We start from the raw sequence: 19,145 nt of genomic DNA, 5'->3' as shown, positions 1-19,145 counted from the left end.
TAGTACTAGCACTATCTATGCAGAATAGCAAATATAATGTGAAACAAAGCAATGCAAGCATTTAAGTGAATTCTGGCTCCATGCTAACTCTGGCTTCATGCCTAACTATGTTAAAAAGAATTGCCGAACTGTCAATGCATTTCTTTACGATATTTCTTATTTTACCTTCATAAAGGCTAAGAGTTTTGACTATGAGCATTGTCAATTAGCCAAATTTCTCTAATTTTCTATCCAATTTTAAAGAATATTTTATAATCTAAACTATCACTATTTTTCTCTGTATGTACATGAAGACAGACATACAGAGAAACAGAAAATCTACATAGGATTTACACAATAAATATATACAGATATTACATACATACTAATGAGACTGCATGATTTTTATATCAAAGTACATGTTTTTCCACCACACAGTTCTTCATTGTTATCAAGAGTAATAAAAAAACTTCTGCAACAACTAAGCACATGCTGCTAATGATCCAACGTTTTAAGAATTTGTAGATTAAAAAAATACAATTCCTAGAACACTGTTATCAAACAAATAAGTTTTATTGGCATCTAAAACAAAATTCACCCAACATTGAAACGTACTTTAATATTTATGTTGTTTTCTTTTTTTTTTTTTTTTTTTTCTTTTTTACTCACTGCAGTATGAGGAACAAATCACAAACACTTACTTTGGAGAAACAGAGACCATAGTGTAGATTTTACAAAATCACTTTTTAAAATCTCTGTATTGTGCTCCTCAAATATCTAGAGCCAGTCTTTGCATAAAATATCACAGCTTTGTCTATTACTTTAAAATTCTGCAGCAGCCTAAAGATATGGATAAGATATACCACCACTTGCTATTTTGAAATATATCTATTACCATATCCAACCTAATGGTAGTATCTAAAAAAATTCTTTCTTCCATAGGAAGTCTCTGACAAGCTGTTATTCATTTCCTTGAAGTTAAAAGAATCTGGGGGCAACATTTATATTTTATCAGAAAAATAAAAAAATGTTTACCTACCATGTTCATATTAAGAACAATGTCTATACAAGTCAGTTGTACAATTATTTTAAGAGAAAGGTGAACATGAACATCAGATTAACTTAATTCTGGCAGACAAAGTGAACAACTATGGTCCAGTCAGCCATTAATCTATTACAGAGAGATGACAACTTTACAAAAGGTATCTTTTACCTACTGAGTGATGATTATGTCCCCTCAGTTTCTGTGCTTTCTACCACTGGTTCACTTTCTATATCAGCAACTGTGTCACTCTTCTCCTTGTTTATTTCACTTGAAGATGTCAGTTTTTCATAAAGTTCAGGATCATTCTGTACTGGTAAAGGCGGTGGTTGGGCATGTCTCTCAGTATTTTCACCGTTAACCTGAGGCACGTTATCACCTTTCGTTGAGAAGTGGCCCCTTCAAAAAAATCAAAAACCCGAGCATGAGGAGGGGGGACCCAGGTGTTTTGAATTCTATCTCGTCCAAGACGGTTTCCATTAATTTCTCTGCAGAAATCAAAATCTCTGTCATCCCTATCCCTTTGCCTCTCCCAGGGTCTTCTGCGGTCATCAAAATCTCTGTGAACTTCTTGTCCAAATCCTCTGTTCCAAGGACCACTTCTAGGATCAAATCGATAACTTCCAGACCGAAATCGACCTCTTTCTTCATGTAAGCCTTTTGGACCACCATAGACAGGCAGAACCCGATGTTCTCTCTCATCAAAATCTCTGTGCCCCCAGGGCTTCTCTGGATTAAAGCCAAAGTGGTCTCTTCGACCAAGATGATCTATGCCTGGCCTCACAAGATTCTCTCTAATATCGACAGGAGGTCTTCCCAAAATGATCCCTACCATCTAACGGAGGCCTTCCAGGACCTTCTCTTGGATCTATAGGCCGTCCAACCACATCCCTAACATCCACCGGGGGAGGTCTACTAATGCTTTCCCTGGCTTCCATGGGAGGAAACCGGTAATCTCTATCTCCTCCTGTTGAATGTTATCATTCCCGAGTGGTATCCTTTTCTCTGGATTAGTAACATTGTCTACACTTTGTCTTCCAGGAACCAGAAAAGGTCTTCTGGCTGACTAAAAATATCTCCTGGAGGAAACGGACCACGGGGTGGTGGATGAAGAGCTGAATCAAGTACCGACGGGGGAGGGATTCCCGCTGGGGTGGGATTCCAGGCTGTATTAAAGGGAATCTTGGTCCAGGTGTCTGTGGTATTAGTCCCGGACGAATGTCTAACATTGGCATTGCAGGCATCCTTTGACCAGGGAGATTTAAAGGGGGTAAGTTTTGAGGCCCGGCTGGTGGCTGTGTTCCCAAAAGTCCAGCAGTGTTTGGAACATTTGGTGGCTGTACTCCTATTAGTCCCGAATTATTAGGAATATTTGGGGTAGCACTCCCAAAGTCCAGAACTACTTGACACAGTTGGTGGCTGTAGTCCCAAAATTCCAGAGTTATTTAGAATATTTGGTGGCTGGGGGTCCAATAATCCCAGCACTACTGGAAACATTAGATGGCCGGACTCCAATAATTTCAGAATTACTTGACACATTTGGTCTTTGGACTCCCAAAATTCCAGAATTGCTTGTCACATTTGGTGGCTGTCCTCCTAAAATGCAGAGCTACTTGAAATATCATTTGGATCACTAAAACAGAAAAAGGAAAAATAACACACATAAAAATCATTCATGTAAAGGAAACTATATTTATAGTTACTAATGCTTTAATTTCCCAGTAGTTAGTCTAGAGTTAGCTGCTTATATCCCCCAACAATCAAGATGCACTACATACTAAACAAACTTAAAGCTAAAATTACTATGCATAGTGAAATTTAAATAGTAAGACATAAGTGGGGTGTTACCTAAGATCTTTACATAAAACATTTAAAGGTGGGTTTTGGTTTTTTTTTAATGTTTGTTCATTTTTGAGAGACAGAGAGAGAGAGCATGAGTGGGAGAGGGGCAGAGAGAGAAAGGGAGACACAGAACCTGAAGCAGGCTCCAGGCTCTGAGCTGTCAGCACAGAGACCGACGTGGGGCTCAAACTCATGAGCAGTGAGATCTTGACCTGAGCAGAAGTCAGATGCTCAACCGACTGAGCCACCCAGGCGCCCCAAAACATTTAAAGTTTAATAAAAATGTCAGGTATTGTAGTAATTCTCCACCTTTAACAAAAGTCTTTCTAAAGCACAAATTTTAATATACTAACAGTGCTGCCATAAAAGAGGACTGGCTACTTTGAAATATCATATTTCTCTTTTAGACCTGGCTGAAAAATACCGGAAGAGGTAAGTTATTTATACCTAATCTCTGCTTGTTCTAATCTTTCTCTAAGGATACATATTCTGTGAAACTGTATTTTGATAACAACACATTGATGCAGTCCCAATAGGCCAAAAAAAAAGGGAAGGGAAGGTCTTAAACATGCCAAAATCTACACTATCCTGAACAGAATGCCAACTTTTTCTAACAGAAATTTAGGAGATAGTGATCTCTTTTGAAACATTGCAACACTTCAATACTGGTGCACTGAACTGGGTACAAATGTGCAAGGCATCTCAGAATTAAACACCAATGTAGAGGAGTAGTGCTTATGATTTAATTTGTATTTCTGGGGAATCTGTTTGTTTTACCTGATCTGGTGTTTTCAGCAGAAGGAATCTGGTGGTCTATAAGATGAGGTACTTTTTCTTCAGGCTCTGCTTGTTAGTTGGAGGATTAAAACATTTCCAGCTGGCAGAGCAGAAGTAGCAAGATTGCTGGCAACAGAACCACCGGTAAAACAAGACTACCAAATCCAACATCTTTCACGGTTTCTGGAGTCATGGATAATGGCGGCTGCACTAAAGCTGTTTAAAGAGCGAGAAAATATATTTCAGATTTAATTAGGCAAGCAAATCATGTGTTAAGTTAAAATATTAACTATGACCAACACTGCCCTTGCCAAAGTTTTCAATGACTTCCTCTCCTCCTCTCCCCAGTTTGGTAAGACTACTCAGTTACTGTGACATACTGAATTCTCTTCTGGTCCCTCTATTTTATTTATAATGAAAACTAACTTCTCTCAGCTTGTCTGTTTCAGTTTATGGCATCTCTTTATTACCTAGCACATTATATAATAATTGATGCTCAAATGACAAATCAGTCATCATGAAGAGGCTAAGTTACATTTAGAAAGTTTTACTTTTTTTTAATCAGGGAAAACAATTTTTGGAAATATTTTAAAGTGTTTAGTAAAATATGGACCAGTACTTTAGAAGTAATACAAAAAAAAATCATAATTTCCAAGAATGTCAGTACATGAATTTCTGAATATACAGAAATGATTCATGCAGAATGACAAATACACACAACAATACGAATCTGCTCAAAACCCCCTGAAATTATAATGTACTAATGCCCTTACATTCTCTACTTTTGTCAAATGAGGTTAGAAACCCATCATATAAGTGGTAATGTGGACTACAAATAAAAAGGTATGAACATTCCATGTTTTTAAAATTTTTTTCCAAAAAAATTTTTTAATGTTTATTTTTATTTTTAGAGAGAAAGAGAGAGAGAGAGACCACATAAGGGCAAATGGGGGAGGGGGGAGGGAGGGGGGGGGGGAGAGAGAAGAGAGAAACAAAAAGAAGGAGACACAGAATCAGAAGCAGGCTTCAGGCTCTGGGCTATTAGCACAGAGCCCGACGGCCGGGGGCGGGGGGAGGGCTCGAACCATGAACCATGAGATCATTACTGAGCTGAAGTTGGACACTCAACCGACTTAGCCACCCCCAGAGCCCCATGAACATTCCATTTTATTTTCATTTTTTTTAACGTTTATTTATTTTTGAGACAGAGAGAGACAGAGCATGAATGGGGGAGGGTCAGAGAGAGAGGGCGACACAGAATCTGAAACAGGCTCCAGGCTCTGAGCCATCAGACAGAGCCTGACGCGGGGCTTGAACTCACGAACCGCGAGATCATGACCTGAGCTGAAGTCGGACGCTGAAACCGACTGAGCCACCCAGGCGCCCCAACATTCCATTTTAAAGAATGAGTAGAAAACTGTTAAGTGTATGTGTCATTTATATCTTTAAAAAAACCAGAACTAGAGGAATATAAAATCACAACTAAGCCATCAGAATTTTTAGTCCAATTTATGTCACAACACCATTACATCATTTATTTGGGAATTTAAGAACTGTTTTATCCTCACATTTTGACTCTAGCTTATCTGGACAAACTGCTAGCACATAAGAGAGCTATAAAATAGCAACAAAATCACCTGCAATCATGTGTGGGAATTGTGAGAATTAAACAGTACAGTGTGAACAATGAGGACAGTACCTGGCACATGGCTATATTTCTCCTTCTCCATAAACTGATCCCAGATTTTCTAAAATGAATAAGCTAAGGAAATGACTGGGGGAGGTAAGCTCTAGGATGAGTCTCTGAATGCTGAATTCAAAAATGGCTTCTAAATACTTGTCTAACTTTTTGAAAAAATTAACCAACAATAAAAAAGAAGGATCCTAATCCTGTTTGAACACTAAAGGAGAGAAAAGAAGTTATAAATATAAGGGAAGTGGGTTACAGGTAAGTTCTCTATCATATAACTCCCTTTACAATAAAATCCTTTGAACCAGTAATGGGCCAGAAAGCTAAGAAGTTCTCCAAAACTCATGTAGTCGTCTCAAAAGGATAAAAGGCAACATGAAAGGTCTCTTACTCACTAAAGATAAAACAAATTGAACTTCAAAATGAAAAATGAGTGCAACTGCTCTAAAGTAAAAGTCTATTAATCCCCAAACCATTACAGAAACTGAAGGAGAAGAATGAAAGGGAAAGGGTAGAGAAAGAGAAGAAGTAAGAGAAAGCCTCTTCTCCCCACTTCAGTCACTGGATATCACTAGAAATGCCACAGAACTAAAATTGTGCTGAAAAATGGCACTTAGGGGCAAGAATTTAGCATCTACCACAGTTCTCCCATACAACTGTACCTCAAGATAAGTAACTACTACAGCTGGTACGAGAAAGATTTCTTTAGTAAAAATTCTAGGTAAGAATGTAGAAAACTTACAAAATTCAAAAGATTACCACTTTGCAAACAATGGAAAATAGATTAAAAAGCAATAATAATCAGTGGATGAAAAGATCAGATGAATATTTGAAGGGATTTTAATGACCAGGTTCCATTTTCTGAATGCTCTGATCCATCTCAAAATCATTAGAAGTGGGATAAGAAGAAACTGAATTGGCAAAAAAAACAAAAACAGAAAAAGAAATTGCATGGCTCCTGATGTGAATAATATCAGTCTATATAACACTCCACCAGGTAATATTGTTGCTAAAAATGTTGGAGCAGATCCTTGGCAAACCTTTGGTGCTAAAAAACTTCCTATGTACAGAAAAATCCAGAAGATGCAGGAACAAATCTCAATACCACAAAGAAGGAAAAATCAAATCCACTGTTTGGGATCTTGCATAGAGAAGTGAAGTGTTTCTTCAGCAATCAAGATTAAAAAAGAAAGGAAGGTTCTAAGCAGGGACTCCTCTAGATTGAGATATTTAATACACAAAACAAAATCACACAAATGTGATGTGGGGCCTCTTCTCTGAATTTCAACTAAAACAAACCAGTTATAAATGACATTTTGAGACAACAGAGCAAATCTGAATATGGAATGACTATCATATAATAATGTTAGTTTTTTGGAAATCATTTAGCAAAAAAAAAGTATTTTTCTAAAACTTTCATAATAGGGGTGGCCTGGGTGACTCAGTTGGTTGGCTAAATGTCCAACTCTTGGTTTCAGCTCAGCTGATAATCTCAGCCCACATGGGGCTCTGTGCTGACAGTGTGGAGCCTGCTTGGGATTCTCTTTCTCCCTTTCTCTGTGCCCCCCATCTGCTTATGCACACTCTTTCTCTCTCTCTGGAAGTAAATAAATGAACTTTTCAAAAAACTATGCTTTATTAAAATAAATAAAAAATTAAAAACTTTCATAAAAAATTTGTAATTCACAAGAATGAGAACCAACAGGTTAACACTACCATGAATAAAGAAAAGTCTCAAAGTAGGAAACTCACATGTTGGTACTACTGGTGGAATAGCAGGTGGCGGTACAACAGGTGGTGGAACTGGAGGTGGCATGAAACCTACAAGGGAAAAAGGACCAGAAATAAAAGAAGACTTACTTCTTTTAACTCAAAGATTTCAACAGCTATACGTGAAATTCTACATTCTTAAAACAGCTTTTCCACTACTATGACCTTTTATTTGTGAATATATTTTCCATTTAAAAATCACTTTTATAAACACTGTCTTATATTTGATCCTTAATAAGTTAGGAACAGAAATTCTTATCACTATCACTTCCTATTTATTTGCTCATTTGTGGAAGTCCTATGGCACTCTCTATGATGCTGTACAATCAAATTAACATAAGCCAGACAACCTGTTTTGTATTTTAGAATAACTGCATGGGAAATTAAATATTGTATTTCCTTTTTTTTTTTTTTTTAATTTTTAACGTTTATTTTATTTTTGGGACAGAGAGAGACAGAGCATGAATGGGGGAGGGTGAGAGAGAGGGAGACAGAGAATCTGAAACAGGCTCCAGGCTCTGAGCTGTCAGCACAGAGCCCGATGCGGGGCTCGAACTCACAGACCGCGAAATCATGACCTGACCCGAAGTCGGCCGCTTAACCGACTGAGCCACCCAGGTGCCCCTAATATTGTATTTCAAGCTGCTGATAATACTATATGCAATAATGTTATTTATAAATGTGCTGCTGTATTTCTTTGCTATATATGCTGTTTATGTGCTAGATCAATTATTCTAATAACCTTGGATGTTACTATATTATGCTTTGAGCATTGAAATAAATCTTCAACTTAAATAAATTTTCAACTTCAACTTTAATAAATTAAATGTCAAATGATCAAACAATAAATCTGTTCCTTGCATTGTTAAAATATAGAACTACCAGCGGCACCTGGGTGGCTCAGTTGGTTGAGCGTCCAGCTTCGGCTCAGGTCATGATCTCGCCATCTGTGAGTTTGAGCCCCATGTCGGACCTGTGTTCTGACATGACAGCTCAGAGCCTGGGGCCTATTGTCTTCTCTCTCTGCCCCTCCCCTGCTTGCACTCTGTCTCTCTCTCTCTCAAAAATAAATAAACATTTCAAAACATTTTTTAAAAAATACAGAGCTACCATTAAATTCAATTAAAAACAACAGTGGCTAAAGGGGGTGCCTGGGTGGCTCAGTCAGCTAGTGTCTGACTCTTGTTTTCAGTTCAGGTGATCTGATTCATGGCTCAGGAGATTAAGCTCCGTATCAGGCCCTGAGCTGACAGCGCAGAGCCCGCTTGAGATTCCCAATCTCTCTCTCTCTGTGCCCCCTCCCCTGCTCTTGAGCATGCTCTCTCATCAATTCAATAAAACATTAAAAGAAAAGGTGGCTAAAAATACTGTGACTATCAACAAATAATGCTAGACAATGATACTACAAAGTCTATGTGATGATATGAGTTAATCATTGAAAATTATCTTCTGAAAAAAAAATTTTTTTTAAACAAATTTTTTAATGTTTATTTTTGACAGAGACAGAGCACAAGAGGGGGAGGGGGCACAGAGAGAGGGAGACATAGAATCTGAAGCAGGCTCCAGGCTCTAGCTGTCAGGACAGAGCCCAATACAAGGGCTCGAACCCACAAACTGTAAGATAGATCATGACCTGAGCCGAAGTTGGATGCTTAACCAAATGAGCCACCCAGCTGCCCCTGATAAAAAAGTTTTAATTCAGATTTCAAATACAGAAAATACTGACAAGAGTAATCTTCCAATCTTTAAAATATAAAAAGATAAATACTTACAAAACCTGCATTAATTTTCAAATTATGTATTTAATTATAATGTGAAAATTTTATGTTACATAGCAAATAAATTACAACCATTCTCAGACAATGAATTTATTTTTGGCCTTGTTGACAGTTTTAGGAATTCTGTACAATGGCTAAGAACTTAAATTATAGAAATCAAAGTACTTCTTTTCTTACAATATGCAAATCCATGAAGTTCAAGAAAGATAAAAACAGCTTTTGGAAAATAATATATATCATTTAATCCTTTGGGCTTTCCTCTCATTCTCTAACCTCCCATAGGCTAATACTAAAAACTCTATCTCTAAGCTATACAAGCTATTATTTATATTTAATTGACGAGTGTCAAGTAATCTATAGTTTCTAAACTAGAAATGTTGATTCAACAAACTTTTATCAAAGATTAGGTCAAAAAAAGTATTACAAATTCAATTAGCATTTTAAGATACATTATCATTTCTAATGTCAAAATGAAAAACCTAATGGGGCGCCGGGTGGCGCAGTCGGTTAGCGTCCAACTTCAGCAGGTCACGATCTCGCAGTCCGTGAGTTCGAGCCCCGCATCAGGCTCTGGGCTGATGGCTCGGAGCCTGGAGCCTGTTTCCGATTCTGTGTCTCCCTCTCTCTCTGTCCCTCCCCCGTTCATGCTCTGTCTCTCTCTGTCCCAAAAATAAATAAACGTTGAAAAAAAAAAAAAATTAAAAAAAAAAAAATGAAAACCTAATGATTTTTAGAATAACAATCTATATACTTAATACATACTTCCTGATGTATGAGTGGTAACTACAGACAATTCTGACACCAAAAATTCAACATGAACTTTAAATTATTTTAAGAGTACTTCAATGCTTTTAAAGGATTCCATTTTTTTTCTCATCTGTGCTTCTTAAAGTGTGGTCCTCCAACCACGTGCATCACCTGGAACTTGTTAGAAATGCAAGTGTCTTGCCCCACCTCAGACTTGGGGAAGCAAAAGGAGGCCAGGCCAGGACTCTACTTTAACATGCTCTCTGAGGGACCCTACGTATGCTAAGGCTTGAGAAGTGACTGCTCTATATAGCATTTTAACCTGGAAAAATAACCAATTGAAATGATATTCTACGGAGAGTACACATAGATGAAAAGTCCTTACCAGGAGGTGGTTGTGAAGGGTTAAAACTCGCTCGCAGAAAAGGAGGTGGAGGGATGGACTGAATCCAGGAGGAGGAACCGGCATGGAGACCGGAAATGCTGGTGGAACTAAACTAACTGTAGGCACAGCTGGCGCCACTGGAATCTTTTCGTGAATAGAAAATAAAAAGCCCATAAATTATTCTATCCACTCTGCAATGAATACATCTTGGAACAACTAGAAGTAACTTATTTCTATTTCTTTCTAAGGAGGGTAACAAAACCACTGTATTAAGTCGTCTTGTTATTTTCCTTTTTGCACACTTGTAAGTGACCTAACTTAAAGTAACAGCCAGGCAGTATTGTCAACAGATAGTATACATAGAGGCTGAAATCTATTTTACATTCAAGTGATGTACAGAAATGGGCACAGACCTGAAGAGCGAATATCGTGATCAGTTTTCAGCTGCCATCCCCCACTAAGTTTATAATACCTACAATGGTAAGCAACCTAACCATTAGGAAACCTGTCAGTAACAGTTTCAAAATGGCTTGAATTTCTCTTAAGTTAATTTTCTACTCCTATCATAAATATTTTATACTCATCCCTAGGTACAATAATTCGCAAATATTACTTGTACATGGGTGTACCCCTTTCCTTAAATTTCACATTTCTCAGTGGTCTATTCAACATCTCACTTCGTTGTCTGAAAGACTCCAAACTTCACATGCACAAAACTGAACTCATTGTCCTGCCCCTTCTCAGATAATGATAACTTCATCTTTCCAATTTTGCAAACCAAAAACCTTGCCTCTTCTCTTTCTCACAACTCCAATCTAATCATGCCATGAAGTCCCACTCAACACACCATCACTATACCCCGATTATCTGAGCACTTCTGATTCCCTGCACTACCAACAGTCCACGAGTCACATCCGCTCTCATCTCAGTTGCTCCAATGGTCTCTTCACTGGTCTCCCTGCTTTTACTAATGCCCACTAGTCTATTCTCAAAATAATAGCCAGTACAATCCTTTAAAACCAGATCTTTTAAAACCTTTAAAGCCAGATGAAGTCACTCCCATCTTCAAAATTCTGCACAGCACCCCATCTCAGAGTGAAACCAAAGTCCTATCAGAGATCACACTCTGCTAAGCTGCCTCTCATTCACTTCACTCTAGCCCCACTTATATTCTTGGAAAGCACCAAGCACTCCTGGCCTAGAGCCTTTCACTGGCTGTTTCCTTTTGCCTGGAATGCTCTTCCTCAGGTAGCCACATGGTTAATTCCCTCAGCAACTGTTGCCACATTCTCAATTAAATCTACTCTGACCACTTAAAATGATAAGCACCTGTCCAGGTACTCCTGACAATCCTTATACTCTCTCCCTTTTCCTTCTATAATATCTCACAAACCCACTCATCTTGCATTTTCTGTCTCTCCTACTGAAAACCAAAGCTGCATAAAGGCAGGGACTTGTGTGCTTTTTCCCCACTGATGTATCCTTATCCTGGGTGCCTAGAACAGTGAATGTCATAGAAGCAGGCAACAGCATGTCATAACCGAACATTTAAATATATAGGCCACCATTTCTAAAAATAATTCTTTTCCAAAAACTGTTGGGACTAAAACTGCTATTTATTTTATTTTGGACAATTTCTTCCAAGTTTTATAAAGTAAATACATGAGTAAAACAGAAATGTAAGACAACACATTAATAATAACAGAACATCCAGCACTCACTGTAACATAGCAACCGGTGGAGGAAAAACCTCTGCCTGGGTTGTGACCACTGTCTCCTTTTCAACTGGAGTTGGCTCTGAGTTGTCTGGACCGTCTCTTTAAACAGGTTCTGAGCTTTTCACAGTTTCCCACTCTAAACAAAATATTTGAAATTGATTCCTCTGTGTAGGTGCAAATTTTCATTTTATTTCTGTGTATACATTTACTTCATCTCTAAGTCCTCCATGTACCTTGGCACATCTTTAAGATGTGTCCACAACTATAAGGGCCAACCTAGGTTTTGCCCAGATAAATCTGATGAGAACACCAAGGAATCCAAAGCAGCATGACACATGACAGAAACGAAAGACACTAAAATATTTAGTCTAGAGAGACCACTTAGAAAAGGACATAATAGATACAGACCTCAAAGACTATCTGATATAAGAGGAACCAATCTTATTCTATATGGTCACAAGATACAAGGGGAGACCAACAAGGAAAGTATATTAACCCAATAAAGAAAAATCTTTCAGGGCGCCTGGGTGGCTCAGCGGTTAAGCATCTGACTTCGGCACAGGTCATGATCTCGCGGTTCGTGGGTTGAGCCCCGCGTCGGGGCTCTGTGCCGACAGCTCAGAGCCTGGAGCCTGCTTTGGATTCTGTCTCTCCCTCTCTCTCTCTACCCCTCCCCTGCTCATGCTCTGTCTTTCAAAAATAAATAAATGCTAAAAAAAATTAAGGAAAATCTTTCTAAAAATATAGTTGCACAAAAATAAGCAAAGAAGCTCTCATCATTCCTCCAATGGTTCTCCATCTCCTTCAGAATAAAGATCAAAGTCATTATGATGACTAATAAGACTTTATATGACTGCGTCTCTCTGTACACCTCTCCGACTTCACATCCTCCTCATTTGTCACTAACTTTGCTCAAACCATGCTGGTGTCTTATAATTTTTGAAGAGACTTTGCACTTACTGTTCCCTCTGTACAGAATGCATTCTCTCCAGAGAGCTCCACATCTTACTCCTTCAAAACATCACTCTCTCCATTAGATCTTCCTCAACTATGTAAAACTGCATTGCTCCACAGCAATACTGTCTATATCTCCCTCCCTGTTCCCTGCTTTTTCTTCTTAGAACTTATCAACATAGAAATACTATATAGTTTACCTATTTTATTGTATGTTTCATTTCACTAGAACATGGGTTGGCAAACCTTCCCTATAGTATCTTAGACTTTGTGGACCATACGTTCTCTGTTGCAACTACTCAGCTACTGTTGAAAAAAAAAAGTCATATAAAGGAAGTAAATGTAAGTTAGTGCAGCTGTATTTCAAAAAAATTTTACAGAATAGCCGGCCAGCAGGATTTGACCTATGGCCTACAGGCTGTCATCCCCTGTACTACAATGTGCATGCAATCAGAGGAAGGATTTTTGTCTGTCTCACTACTATAATCTCAGTTCCTAAAATCACGGTTGGCACCACATAGAAACTAAAATATTTACTGAATGAATGAATGTTTTGGAGGAATATTCCATCAAGAAAAAAAAAAAAAAAGACTGACAAGAAAAAAAAAGCGTTTAGAAAATATGGCATTGGCCTGAAAATGAAAATACCCTGAAAATTAGCTTATTTGGTAAAAGAGCTAAGACGTGAAGAAATAAAAGCTACATATTACCACACTTCTATTACTTTCTCAAGTATCCATTTTAAGATTTCTTACTGGTTACAAATGCTAATCAATTTGTGGATTTATAACTGGTATTTTTAAAAATAAAAACACAAATTGGAAAAAAAATAGGCGAGATGATCATTTAGTTATAAGCATTCTAGAAGTACATACATCAGAACTACAGCTCTTTAAACATTCTATTTCTGGTCATTCTCAACATGGATACTAATCAAAATAATCTAGGAAGTTTTCAAAGAACATCTTATGTCCCCAGTTCTTATTTAAATGCAAGGACTTGAAATATTTAGTTTCTAAAAGAGCAAATTTAAAAGACATACAAGAAAATACTACATTTATAGATTTCTAAAACACAATACTCAGGACACTTATGAAATAAGACTATTAAGCATATACATTGGAAAAGGCAGTGTTTCCATTTTCTTTTCCTTCTGGGGAGTGGCAGTATCCAGGAAATACACACAGTTCCCTTATGATCCAAACTCTAATCAATTACACCTTTTAAGCACACTTTTTGTTAAACAATAAAATGCCCTTAATGTTCTTACCAGTATTTACAGTTTCCTGGTCAATCATGCCTCCTTCTGCAAACCTTCCAAGTCATCCACTTTAACTTTTTCCCATGGTATGTATGTAACTCCAAGATCCACATCCAAAATTGTTTATATTCTGTTTTTACACCTTTGTTTTAAGCCCAAGCAATCTATCAGGAATGAAGAGAAAAAAAAGAAAGCTCAGGTATACTGTAAAGACAAGGTAAAAATGTTCAAATTGTATGTAAACTATGTGAATAAAATTAGTTGGAGAGCAAAGCCTCACTGGATGCTAGAAAAATAATAGTAGCCAAAGTTTTTCCATGTATGTCCTGTTTTTTGTTTTTAAAATAAAGCCTACACTAGAAAGCAATGGTATTTCTAACGTGGGATTTATTCCACTTCTTACTAACACTTTAAAAAATCACATTTCCAGGGGCGCCTAGGTGGCTTGGTCGGTTAAGCGTCCGACTTCGGCTCAGGTCATGATCTCACAGTCCATGAGTTCGAGCCCCGCGTCGGGCTTTGTGCTGACAGCTCGGAGCCTGGAGCCTGTTTCGGATTCTGTGTCTCCCTCTCTCTCTGCCCCTCACCTGTTCATGCTCTGTCTCTCTCTGTCCTCAAAAATAAATAAACGTTAAAAAAAATTTTTTTTAAATAAAAATAAAATAAAATAAAAATCACATTTCCAGAAACAATCAAATCTACTTTTCACCATAAAATGTCAACCTACATTAGCAATAATTAGAATAGTGAGAATAATTTAAATAAAATCTTGGTAATCCAGGAAAGGAGACAATTTAGTTTACATAAAGAAACTCACTGCCATGAAATGACAAAGCATGGGCATAATAACCCTGAAAGTGATATCTTAAAAGTTTTTAACTCAGTTGTAGAACCTGATGGAATAAATTATCTCCAAGTAGCAGAAATAAAATGTTAGTCACAGAAAAATACACAATTAACAGTTTAAAGGCAGAGGGAAACAAAACATGTAAGTCCTCACAGTGGCTTTGATGTATAACACAAGATGTGAAAAAGGAGAAATAATAATGTAATTAAGAAGTATGATTAGGAAGCACTGGGAGGGAAGAAGTGAATAAAAGATAAACTTGTTGGGGCGCCTGGCTGGCTCAGTCGGGTGGTGTGTGTAACTCTTGATGTTAGGGTTGTAGGCTTGAGTACCATGTTGGGTGTGGAGATTACTTTAGATGTGGAGAGTATTTAAAAATAAAGGAAGGAAGGAAGGAAGGAAGGAAGGAAGGAAGGAAGGAAGGCAGGCAGGCAGGCAGGCAGGCAGCCTTATAAAATGAAAAAGTTCTGGGGCGCCTGGGTGGCTCAGTCAGTTGGGGCGGCCGCTTCGGCTAGGGTCATGATCTCGCGGTCCGTGAGTTCGAGCCCCGCGTTGGGCCTCTGTGCTGACAGCTCAGAGCCTGGAGCCTGTTTCAGATTCTGTGTCTCCCTCTCTCTGACCCTCCCCATTCATGCTCTGTCTCTGTCTCAAAAATAAATAAACGTTAAAAAATAAAATAAAATAAAAAATAAAAAATGAAAAATTCTGCTCATAAAATGGTGCCCTGGGTGACTAAGAGAACTACAAGTGTGATTTCAAAGAATCACTGGACTAAAAGTTTAGTCATTGTTTTACCTATATCCAATTCGATAACCCAACACCACTGAAATAATAAAGTTTCCTAGAGGTTTTCCCGTAACATTAAAAAATGAAGATGGATCAAATATATAATTCTATATACATTCTAATAATTCAATAAAACAAGAGCATGGGTCCCTCCTCTCCAATCTTACTTAATGACCTGGACCCAATTTATATGATCCAGAACTAAGTTCTGAAGAGCCCGGGAAAGCATCTTGTCGGTGAACCATGCAGAACATATGCACAGCCCCTGGGAGGAATCATCTATTAAGAAAAATGTTTTCTTTAGATAAGGTATAAGTAAGGCAATTCATTCTGGCATAATTTTATGGTTTAATGAAACCAATACATTACTAATACTGAATGGTTTTCCCTTCTCTTCCTATGGCTGTTTACTGGTACACTCCATGTACAACTAATTACTTAGTTTAAAAAAAATTCAAAACTTATTTGGGTTGCACTCTAAGCCATAACATAAGCAAAATCTTGATTATCACATGTCAATTAAAGTTTTCTAATGCACAATAAAGAAATTTTTAAAAATGTACAAAGATATTGGATACACCACCAGGTAAAAAGAAAATATATTGTATGGCCAACATATTTGAAAGCACAGAATTTATTTATAGTACTTCAATTTTTCCCACGTGTTACACCTAGTAATGTGAGGAAAGATTTTTGTTTAGGGAAGTATCTTGTCCTTAATATAAAATCTATAATCTACAACAAATGATAAAACTAAAGTTTTTCAATTGTATAAAATTCATTTTGTCAACTGCTTCTGGATAAAGGCTTTACCAGAATAAGAAAATAGCCTTAAGTGTTTACACTTTCAATCAGAGTCACTTCAAGCTACTTTCCAAACTTCAATCCCAAACTTCTCAAAAGAGAGGTCTATCTAAGCCCTTACAAATTTCTTCATCTTTTACAATATAGATCCAACACTTTTATCAATGCACTGAAAAATTTTCTTCAACTTCACTAAGTGATATGATAAATCTAACAGACTTTCTACTCAGTTCTCAAACTCTCTCAAAACCAAGTGAAAGGTTTATAAATTTTTCACCAAATTTTCAAATCCTGGATTTTATCACTAGCCATTCAATATATTCCAGTTCACAAAAATAACTTGATGCCTACTGTTTATAAGCAGTATGCTCTTTAAAGGTAATACAGGGGCGCCTTGGGTGGCTCAGCAGGTTAAGCATCCAAGTTTTGCTCAGGTCATAATTTCCTCAGTTTCGTGGGTTTGAGTCCCATGTTGGGGTCTCTGTGACAGCTCAGAGCCTGGAGCTGCTTCAGATCTGTGTCTCATTTCTTTCTGACCCTCCCCCACTCGCACGCGAGCTCTCTCTCTCTCTCTTCAAAGATAAATAAAAGGTAAAAAAAAAAAAAAAAAGGCAATAAAGAAGAGGGGAAGAGACAAGGCAAACTAATGCCCAACGAGTGTGAACAAGAAAGACTAACAAATGTCGCAAGTATTATGACAATCCAAATGCTACTTGGAGTCACGATCTATTCAGAGCAATGATTCCTGACTCTGCATTAGAATCACCTGTTAGTTGGGACAAACCGTGATAAGAACCTCAAGACACTGATCCTGCACATCCTATTTTTTCAAATGTCAATACATTTCTGATATCTCGGCTAAGAGCAAATCAGAAACAAAATCAGAGGCTATATGATCAAGGAAGGGCTATGACAGTCATGTTTGACAGGTGAAATTTAAAAAGACAAAAGATTAAGAAATGCCTATAACATTCTCATGGTGTAGAAAGAGGAATATGAAACTCCTAAGTTGAAACATCAATCAGTCATCTATTTATTGTCTGTGCAACTCAGGCGAATCACTTAGATTCCTCACTGGTAAAATAACAACATGGGAATTACTTAACCAGCTTCTTGTGAGATTCCAAACAGTCATATATAGTCGAAAGTAGTATATGAAATGGTCAATTCATATGAAGAGTGTGTTACTAATGTGGAAAAGTCAAATTTGGCCATTTAAAAAATGTTGGATCTAAGACTAGAAAGGAAAATCAGCCAATTTCCCGGTAAATAATGATAAAAGGTTCAAACAGACATAAAAGTAGAACAGTGAATAAATCAGAGGGCTAATGAATCAGAAAGCTCCTTAAACAAGCAAATAAATATAAAACATTCCATTACTTAGTTTTAGCCCCAGGGAAACACAACAGACCTCCAGGAAGAAGCAACTACTCAAAGAAAGGAGACTGGGTGGGGCCAAAGCACTGCAGAATCGAGTTGAGGAGTGAGTATGATCAAGTTACTGGAGATGCAGTGGCCACACAGATTTTCTTGCCTCAGAGGGAGATGGGGAAAGGGGAGTGGACTGGCAAAAGATTGGGTCCCCAAGTCCAACTGTGTCTCCAGTACTAGCTATGTGCTCATGTGCAGGTGATTACAATTCTGGGACTCAGTTTCCTCATTTTCATTATTTAAAAAAGAAAAGAAAAGGAATTAAACTAGGTCACACATAGGGTTCCTGCTAACCCAAACATCTGATGACTTTAGGAACCAAGTGCTATACTGCTATAAACCCCTAAGAATATTTTGTTAGAATTCCACTACGTAGGCAAATTAATTGAGGTAAACAAAGCAGCAGAAATAAACACGAAATGATAAAGTCAAATAATCCTTTGTAAAGATGTGCATATTAAAAAGGACACTACTGGGCTAATTACGAACCAAAGTGAGTCTTTGTATGCGTGAAAATCCTCTATATAAACTATTGTATAAGAAGTGATACTTACATTAATGGATTCAATTTGTCCAAAATCTTCAAACAGATTGGTTTAAATCTTGCTGGGTTGCTTCTTATCCAACCTGACCAACCATAAAGTAGTACTACATACTGTCAAGACATAAAAGAGACAAACGTTCTAAATCACACGGACACAGTTACTTCTTGCAAGCAGCTGAGGAAAAAGCACGAAGAACAATAATTTAAGAGGATATTTAAAACTATAGTGACATTTTTATCTGCTACACTTAAAATGAACTAAAATCCAGGTATCCATTCACATCTATTATGAATCAACATCTTGTGTGTTACCTGTTCTCAAGCTGGCTGTACACTTAATCACCTGTGGATACCTGGGTCTCACTCTTAAAAGATGAAGGGCAATGGGGCATGAAGAGGGTATTGGGAGTTTTAAAATTCTGTAGGTAATTCTAATGTGCAACAAAGTCACAAAAACACCTTCACTGCAATCCTAGCTGTGTACCTTTTAATCTTTCTCTGCCGGAATGATTAAGTGGATGTTTCTTTCTAATCAACAGCTGAATTTGAAGATGGACCTTATCCTTAAGGAAATAATTTGCATGGAGATATAAAAGGGAAAAGGCTGATTAGAACCTGTTATCATGAAAACTTAAAAGATAACTTTATGGGAAAACCCTCCCTTTAAGAAACAAAGCTACACATGAGACATCTTACCTACTTTAAGCTGTACGGTTCACGCGTCCATGAACATTTTCTTTTCCTGAAGACACTTACTTGTAAAACGTTAACAACAGCTGATGTGTTTGTG

General features: G+C 37.5%; 1 protein-coding gene across 1 annotated transcript in view; it reads right to left on the bottom strand.

The window, feature by feature from the left end:
* Positions 1-533: 533 nt before the first annotated feature.
* Positions 534-19,145, bottom strand: part of SCAF8 (SR-related CTD associated factor 8) — a 92,044-nt gene continuing 73,432 nt past the window's right edge. Inside the window, 21 exon segments of the mRNA XM_030317122.1 lie at positions 534-1,406; positions 1,409-1,838; positions 1,840-1,988; positions 1,991-2,080; positions 2,083-2,169; positions 2,172-2,410; positions 2,412-2,488; positions 2,490-2,626; positions 3,611-3,726; positions 3,728-3,782; positions 3,785-3,856; positions 7,083-7,151; positions 10,011-10,064; positions 10,067-10,155; positions 11,732-11,864; positions 13,953-13,997; positions 14,000-14,056; positions 14,059-14,107; positions 15,750-15,824; positions 15,826-15,855; positions 18,366-18,466. Of these exon segments, the coding sequence (XP_030172982.1) occupies positions 1,207-1,406; positions 1,409-1,838; positions 1,840-1,988; positions 1,991-2,080; positions 2,083-2,169; positions 2,172-2,410; positions 2,412-2,488; positions 2,490-2,626; positions 3,611-3,726; positions 3,728-3,782; positions 3,785-3,856; positions 7,083-7,151; positions 10,011-10,064; positions 10,067-10,155; positions 11,732-11,864; positions 13,953-13,997; positions 14,000-14,056; positions 14,059-14,107; positions 15,750-15,824; positions 15,826-15,855; positions 18,366-18,466 (2,354 nt within the window). The 3' untranslated portion in view covers positions 534-1,206.

The sequence above is a fragment of the Lynx canadensis genome, chromosome B2 (assembly GCF_007474595.2).
Source record: "Lynx canadensis isolate LIC74 chromosome B2, mLynCan4.pri.v2, whole genome shotgun sequence".
Taxonomy (NCBI): domain Eukaryota; kingdom Metazoa; phylum Chordata; class Mammalia; order Carnivora; family Felidae; genus Lynx; species Lynx canadensis.
Note: the sequence above shows the minus strand (reverse complement) of the source record. Positions and strands in the feature narration are given on the sequence as shown.